At 35.8% G+C, this 8965-nt stretch overlaps 1 protein-coding gene across 3 annotated transcripts in view; it reads left to right on the top strand.

The window, feature by feature from the left end:
- The window catches only part of ROCK2 (Rho associated coiled-coil containing protein kinase 2), a 167500-nt gene extending 159612 nt beyond the window's left edge, over positions 1-7888 (top strand). For all 3 annotated transcript variants that reach the window (XM_055377492.2, XM_031007925.3, XM_055377493.2), the window contains exon 33: positions 5224-7888. In XM_055377492.2, the coding sequence (XP_055233467.1) occupies positions 5224-5227 (4 nt within the window). In that variant the 3' untranslated portion in view covers positions 5228-7888. The remainder of the gene's footprint in view (positions 1-5223) is intronic.
- Positions 7889-8965: the final 1077 nt, after the last annotated feature.

Below are 8965 nucleotides of genomic sequence, written 5' to 3' on the forward strand. Positions count from 1 at the left end.
ACTCCAGCCTGGGCGACAGTGAGACTCCATCTCAAAAAAAAAAATAAAAATAAAAATAAAAATAAAATAAGACTAGAAATTAATTGACAGTTCATAAAAATAATGTATAGAAATGCTATTCTACAGGAATGTTTTCTTGGTACTTTTGAATTAAAATTAAAATGCCATACTGGAAAAGTAGGAAATTTGTGAATAAAATACTAATTTTTGATGAAGACAATTTGGGGAGTCCTAATTTGTTTCAATGCAAGATAAAAATATACCAGTCTGGGCTGGGCGCGGTGGCTCACGCCTGTAATCCCAGCACTTTGGGAGGCCAAGGCAGGCGGATCACCTGAGGTCAGGAGTTCAAGACAAGCCTGGCCAAGATGGTGAAACCCCATCTCTACTAAAAATACAAAAATTAGCCGGGCGTGGTGTCAGGCGCCTGTAATCCCAGCTACTGGGGAGGCTGAGGCGGAGAATTGCGTGAACCCAGGAGGTGGAGGTTGCAGTAAGCCGAGATCGCGCCACTGCACTCCAACCTAGGCAACAGAGCGAGACTCCGTCACAAAAAAAAAAAAAAAAAATTATATACCAGTTTGGCTAGAGGGTATTTCTCTTTAATTATTTTTCTTTTAAAGATTTTTTTTAACGCAGTATTTAATGCATGCAGAAAAGTATAAAGCAAAAATGCAACAAATGCTCATTTATCGAGTTTTAAGAAGTGTAAAACATGGCAGCACAGTTAAAACTTAAAGGAGGAAGTAGCTGTTGTGTCATTATTATCTTATCTTTGTTCTTCCTCATTTCTAAATGTTAAAGAGTTAACAGTCTACTTGGGAAAATAATGAAGTTATATACAATTTGAAGTGTCAAAAATAAATCCATAGGTGAATATATACCTGATCTTGAATTGGGGAAGAACTTCCAAATAATAAAAGCAAATAAAACAAAGCCAAAGATCAACTACCCCAAAAGTAAAGCCTTGTAAATTTAAAAAACACCATGTATTTTAAAATATATGAGAAAGATGAGTTAGTATCTTCACATACGAAAAGTTCTTATAAATCATTGAGAAAAAAGATTGCCTCATCCCCATACAAAATTAATGAGGCGCATGCAGGCAGTATTATGGAAATAGCTGTTAAATGTAAAAAAAAGTGATCAGCCCGATTACAGTAGTCCCCCTTTATCTCAAGGGATATGTATTCCAAGACCCCCAGTGGATGCCTGGAATCACGAATAGTACTGGACCGTACACATACAATTTTTTAAAATCTGATAATGAAGACCATTAGTAAGTGACTAACAAGCATGGATATGCTGGACAAAGGGATGACTCACATCCCAGGCAGGACAGAGTGGGATGGCACAAGATGTCATCACGCTGTTTACAACGTTGGGCAGTTTAAAACTTCTAAGTTGTTTTGAGCTTTTCTATTTAATGTTTTCAGACTGTGGTTCACCACTGGTAACTTGAAACCATGGAAAGTGAAGACAAGGATATGGGGGGACTACTGTATTAAGAAATTAGCATTAAATTAAAACTATAACATAAAACCATTTTTCACCTGCCAAACTGGCAAGGGTTAAGAAACGAAATGGGTACTTTTGTGGACTGCTGGTAGAACTCCAAATTAAATGCACTCTTTCCAAAGCATCTTTGACAATAAGTTTCGCAGGCCTGAACTATATCCCTGTTAATGGTGGAGACAGTCAAGCAACAGGCAATTACAGTACTATGTAAAATGCTGTTTATAATATAGGGATGAACAGAGCGCTGGGGGAAACGAGGGAAGCATGGAGAATTCTGCCTGAGGACATTAAGAAAGATCTCAAACAATGGAGGATGGATAATTTTACAAGCAGACAAATAAGGGAAAATCAGTTCCAAGCAAAATGTCATGTGCAGAGGTACAGAGTCATCAGAATTACTTATGTATTTGTAATTTTGTGTTGGGTTGGCGTTGGGAGAAGGCAAGGGCAGGGAGTGGTAAAAGATGATGTGACACTAGAGAGAAAGTCTGAACCCAACTGAAAAGCTCCATGTACACTGTGCTCAGGAGTTTTGATTTATAAGTAGAAGTCTTTCAGTAAGGGATTGGTATTCAGGCTTAATGAGATCCTGAACTGAGTACTTGACAATGAAAACGAAGAAAATAAACCTGGATTTGGAAAGATTTCTTCAGTTGAAATAACTAGAATTAGATGACTGATTCGAAGGGATGAGGGAGAGGGTTGTAAGGGAAGTCTCGTCATACACTACAGTCGCATCTAGCGATTAGACTTAAATTTGAGATTGTGACACTGGCACACACTTCAAAGGTTTTGAAAGGGTATGCAATGCAGCTTTCTCCTAACCTATGCTAAAGCTGAGGCTTGGATGCCCTGGAAGGCCTGCTGATCACAATCTCCCAAGCAGTAGAGCTGAAACTATGGCTATAAGTTACATTATATATAAGTCTAGAGAAGTGAGTGTGTGCCAGGTTGCGATATGTGTTAAGTGAGTAATTATATCTGTTTGTGTGTTTTCTCAAATGTTGTGCTGTGTTTAGCACATTTTAAAAGAGTAATTTGAGTCGCTGTGTTTATTTTAAATTAGAGTAATCATCCATTAACCTATTCTGTCAGTGTTTCTCAAAGTTAACCACCTGTATCAGAAATCGCCTCAGGTTTTTTATTTGAAAATGCAAATATATGGGCCCTTTTTAGTCATATCTAAATCTCTTGGAATGAGGCCTTATAAAGAGCAGTAGGTAAATCATATACACTAAAGTTTCTTACTTTAGAAGTGTGTAAATAAGAACCACTGACAATAGTGATTACAGGTGAGACTTTGGGGACCAGATGAGTTCCTTGGCACAAAATGATTCATGACACCACAGTTTTAAAAATGAAAAAGTTACTGCTTTTTTTAATTATCTATTTATTTTTATTTTTATTTATTTATTAATTTTTTGAGACGAAGTCTCACTCTTGTTCCCCAGGCTGAAGTGCAATGGCACGATCTCGGCTCACTACAGCTTCCGCCTCCTGGATTCAAGTGACTCTCCTGCCTCAGCCTCCTGAGTAGCTGGGATTACAGGCACCTGCCACCATGCCCAGCTAATTTTTGTATTTTTAGTAGAGACAGGGTTTCACCATGTTGGCCAGGCTGGTCTTGAACTCCTCACCTCAGGTGATCCGCCCGCCTCAGCCTCCCAAAGTGCTGGGATTACAGACGTGAGCCACCGCATCTGGCCAGGTGGCTATTTTTAAAAACAAAGATGATAGCAATATTACGGTTTAGGTTATTGAATTAGAAAGAAAAGACCACATATATCCCAACTCTAAGTCCAATTTAGCCAAGATGAGTTGCTAATGCTACTTATGTACCTGTGGCTTTTCCCTTGTCCCTAGTTTTTCATATGCAGGACAAAGCTCTTGGTGACACATTGAGCAGGCAGGGTCCTACTGGAATTCAGAAAGCTGCTTTCTTATTCTATTACTCCCTTTTTACCCCGTGGTTTTTGGTGCTATGATGGAAAAACTGAGCTGACAATCTGACCACTTTGGTGAAGGGGAACATTGACAAATGTGCTTTCATAATTCTCAAATCAAACTGGGCATCAGGATGGGTATGTGTTTATCTGGGGCATGGGAGTGAGGAGGGAGAAGCAGATTGTTTCTTATTATCCTAAATATGATCGCTGTCTTCAAATATCTGCAAAGTGTACTTGGCCAACATGATTATATTCATTTATATATAAAGGGCAAGGCTTCCCTGTGTGCGTCCGTCTTAATTTTAATCTTGTTGTTATCCATGAAGGGAAAATAAAAATGCTTACAAGCACATTCCAAGTATGATTTCTAAGTCATAACATTAAGTTACAGTTTCTAAAGAGTGTTAGAGTATAAATTTACAAACCTCCTATTGCAGATTGCTTGATTTGGCATTTAAAGACTGGGATTGGTCATTTGATGATGTTGATGGTGGTGGTGATGATGATGACGATGTTTTTGATTTCTGAAGAAATAAATGGGGTAAATCAAAAAATGAAAAATCAGTTATTTTAGTACTTCAACGTAGTGCATGTGGTTTGCACTTGGGCTTTCATTATTTTTTATTTTTGAAACTTGTTTAATAGTATATAGTTAAAAGTAGTTTTCGAAAAGTTGCTAACTGAAATTTACATGTTAAGTGTAAAAGCGAAATGCTATGTTCAGATTCTTTATTGGCTATAAATTTTTAGTACAATTAGAATTTATCTTAGGAATGAGATGTAGAAATCACAAAAGGAGTTAATTCTGATACGTTCTGTTCATTCCAAAGAAGCCATATTCAGAAGAGAAGTAAAATTTACAACGTTTTCAAGTTCCTACAGCTATATTAGTTTGTGAACATAGCATGAGATTCCTTTCTCCATCTCTCTCCTTTTATTTCCAACTTGCAAGAATTGAAAGCATAAAAACTTTATAAGTCTAATAAGTGCTGTGAAATAGCTATTTCTGATTTGGCATTTTTGTGTGTGGTGCCGTGAAATGTTTGCTTTGTGAGAATTTAATGTTACCCTTGCTGAAGAATGTCAGTGATACGCTGTGAGAATTGTGCTTTTAGAAAATGTAAAATAGTTTGGTTAATAGTGGCTAAAGGAGATTTGAATGAAAGTTGAGCCTCAACTTAAACCTTTTACATAGAAGGATTTAAAAGAAATAATGTGTGTTTTAGTCTAAGTAAGCATGTTGCAGAACATAAATCAGGTAGTACTGGTATCTATTTATAATCAGATTTCATAGAGTAGCTTGTATATATTTACTACAACAATGTAGTTGGTCCTATCTTATAGAAAAACAAAATGTGGCTTAGGGTTGAACAGCCAAGTAGAACCTGATCAATAGGCCCATTTCCCTTTCAGCTACATGAGGCAGCTGGCAGTTAAACCTCAAATCAAACTTTATCTTCTAAGTTATTCTGTGGTATATTGTTTAACCCTAATAGCTTGTTAACCATATTAAAATATGTGTGTAATGTGTGTAGCTAATATTCCAAAATCCCAAGTTGTTTTGGGAAAGAATATAATTGCATGTACCTGTAGGAAAAGTAATACAGTAAGTATGTTTATGCATGATTTTAGTGTTAAAAAATATAGTAGTTGGAAGACTGTATAGTTTAATAATGTGAATGGAATGCTTTTTCTAGGAATTTAACACTCTTAAATTATTTCACTGTATCAACTAACTTTATTTTTCCTTTCTTTTCAGCTAACTGCCTTCTATGAAAGCAGTCATTATTCAAGGTGATCGTATTCTTCCAGTGAAAACAAGACTGAAATATGATGGCCCAAAATTTATTAAAAAGCTATATTTTCCTGAGAGATTGATACATACACTCATACATATATGTGTTCCCCTTTTCCCTGTAATATAAATTACAAATCTGGGCTCCTTTGAAGCAACAGGTTGAACCAAGAATGATTGGTTGATAGACTAAGGATATATGCAACTCTTCCAGACTTTTCCATAAAGCTCTCTCGGCAGTCGCTCGCACTACAATGCACACAAGGATTGAGAAGAGTTAAAGGCTAAAGAAAACATCTTTTCTAGCTTCAACAGAGAGGTTTCACCAGCACATTTACCAGAAGAATCTGGGAATGGATTCCACTACAGTGATATTGACTGCATCTTTAAGAAGTGACCATTATACTGTGTATATATATATAAACACACACACATATATATATATATAGTACTCTAATACTGCAAGAAGGTTTTTTAAACTTCCCACTTTATTTTTTATACACATTAATCAGATATCATTACTTGCTGCAGTTGCAACTATGCACTTGTATAAAGCCATAATGTTGGAGTTTATATCACTCATTCCTGTGTACCTGATGGAAGTTGCATGTTCATGTTTAAGCAGTTACTGTAACAAGAAGTTTAAAGTTAATTATATCAGTTTCCTAATGCTTCATGATAGGCAACTTTACCCATTTTGAATGCCTTAATTTAATTTTTTTCGAAGTCTCAGCCCTGTCTGTATTAAAAAACAAAAAAAGCGTTTACCAGCTCTTAGGATGTAAACTAGCTTTGTGGAAGATAAATCGTGCACTATTTTTACACATAAATAGTTATATCAATGTCAGCCTATTTTGATTAACAAATGTTTTTAAAGTATTATTGGTTATAGAAACAATAATGGATGGTGTTGGAACTAATATATCCTTGATGTCTGTCTATTATTCATTCAACTCTTTTTACAGACCTCAGTATTAGTCTGTGACTACAAAATATTTTCTTTGCTTTAAATTTGCTGGCTACCCTAGATGTGTTTTTATTCCTAGTAAAGACATTTGTGATTACATTTTCACACTTAAGATTCAAAATTTTTCCCAAATATAAAGAAAACTAAGACAGACTGTAGATGCATTTTAAATATTTAAATATGATCCTCAGACATGCAGCTGTGTGTGGCAGTATTTTAGTACCGGGTTAAGAAAACTGGTAACTTGGGAAGAAGTGGCCTCAAAGGCACTTAATTTGATTTTTATTTTTTAAATGCTGTCAAAGTTACAGTTTACGCAGGACCATTCTTGCTGTATTCTCATGATCCCAGATAAGTGTGTGTTTTATACTGCAACAATATGCAGCAATGGTAAGCGTAAAGTTTTTTTTTTGTTTTTGTTTTTGTTTTTTTTAAATTATGAAGTCTTTTAACAGTCTCTCTTTATATAAATACACAGAGTTTGGTATGATATTTAAATACATCATCTGGATGGGCATGGTGGCTTACGCCTGTAATCCTAGCACTTTGGGAGGCCAAGACGGGCGGATCACCTGAGGTGAGGAGTTCAAGACCAGCCTGCCCAACATGGTGAAACTCCGTCTCTACCAATATACAAAAATTAGCCGGGCATGATGGTGGTGGCCTGTAATCCCAGCTACTTGGGAGGCTGAGACAGGAGAATCGCTTGAACCCAGGAGACGGTGGTTGCAGTGAGCGAAGATCGAGCCACTGCACTCCAGCCTGGGCAGCTGAACAAGACTCCGTCTCAAAAAAAAAAAAAAAAAAAAAAGTCATCTAATATTTCGATGAAGGAAATAGACATTTTTCATTGATTCCCTCTGATGTCAGTTAGAGATGTTTAAAAAGTTAGATCCCCATAATAGATACTATTGTGGAAACTGAAGAGTAGCTACTGGCCTACTGATAGACTGAAACTGATTTTGTTATTCTTACGTTCTCCAGTCTGCACTCTGCTGTGCTGTCTGTGCTCAGACTAGACGTGCATGCTGTTTCCTCTGCAGGTGTGTTCTGCAGCTCTGGTTTTGGGGGATAGCTCTTTTTTAAGTAAGATTAAAAAATGAAAAATATATAAATTTATATAGAATAAATATTTCCATTCATTAGAGTTGTTAAAAGGAGACTGAATTAATATTTTATATAAAGATTTTGTTACATTATGGGAGGTTCTATCCTATTCTGAATTGGAGAGTATATATATATATATATATTTTTAATAAACTTTATTAAGGTGAAATAATTTCAAGTTTACGTATGAGTAACTGAAATATTTGAGTAAAAAAGGCAAAAGTTTAAATTTGGAATGCTGTATATATTAGAGAATATGGGGAATCATGGTGTGACCAACTGTATAAGGAAGATTCATATGAAGGTCTTAGGGGAAAAAGATAATTCTGAAGGGTGAAAAAAGATCTCTCCCATGGAGATTCTTCACATTATATGGTTTGACATAAGGGTTTATAAGGTTGTTTGTCCAACTAATGAAAATGTGCTTAATAAAAAGTTCTGACCTTGGGTAAGACTTCGCTTTTTACCGCATTGCCGCTTTCATGTACATACACGAGTGCATGCACCTGTCAATGTGTTTTCCTTCCAACACTTATTAAATATAAAACAACCTGATTTTGTGCTCGTTTCTCGTTTTTCTTGAGGCCCTAAAGCTTCCAAGATAAATATTTATAAGACTAAAATTTGCTTGTTCCTTCACACCTGATTTCTCCTAGAACCATAAATACCTCCTATGGGGAACTAAGAAATCATGAATACTGGGATTTTCTTATTGGATTTTTTACTTTTGTTTTGTGGGGATAACGAGACAGAAGTGAAAGGAAAACTGGTGCCGGTATTACTGTTGAAATTAATGTACAGTGAATGTTTTTAAAGTATTAATTTTAAAAAACCATGTTCTCTAGAAACAAGTTTTAAAAATCTATATGAAAGTTTTAAAATGTTCCAGCTAACTAATGGATAAGCATACCAGTAAAGCCAAAGTAAAGGTTAGTGCTTTTAAAACTAACCTGTGTTAGAGTTACATGAATCTGGCTCTAAAGTATCTATTTTGCATCCATTTATATATAGATCTTAAACAGAAATACTCTAGGTGGCCACACCACAGTTTTAAGAAGTTATGCTGCTGCTGTTATTCTCTTCTAGGATTCTGGTGGTAAAGTAGAGAAACTCGGACACTATATTAACCTTACTGAAACATGCTTTAAATCGTGTCTAAAATCTGATTTGAGCAAGTCACTGCCGAGCTTCTGAGTCTGCATTGACACTGCTACTGACTCACCTCTCCTTCCCTGGAATAAGGCTTCAGCTTCCCTATGCTGTGAAGACACCATTTGTAAGCACTTTGAAATAAGCACTGTGTGACAGCGCTGGATATCATGCTTGGGGGGCCTCTCCCTGACTCCCATCCCCATAATAATGAGTTTTGTTTGGAATTGTAATAAGTAATGAACTGCATGGTTTAGAAAATTATAAATATTTGATCAGCTGTCCCCTCTGAACAAAAATTGCACCCCTTTTTCTTTTTTAAAATTTTGTTGCATCTTTGTAGTAATATAATTGTATTTTATGCCTGCTTTTTTATTTAAAAAATAATAAAATAAATGGAGACATAAGCATTTTCATACTTCTCCTGTGAAATAGTCCTGGAATACGGCAACCTTCTAAAGTTTACCCAAAACATTTGCTTTC

This window comes from Gorilla gorilla, chromosome 12, assembly GCF_029281585.2.
Source record: "Gorilla gorilla gorilla isolate KB3781 chromosome 12, NHGRI_mGorGor1-v2.1_pri, whole genome shotgun sequence".
NCBI classification, from domain to species: domain Eukaryota; kingdom Metazoa; phylum Chordata; class Mammalia; order Primates; family Hominidae; genus Gorilla; species Gorilla gorilla.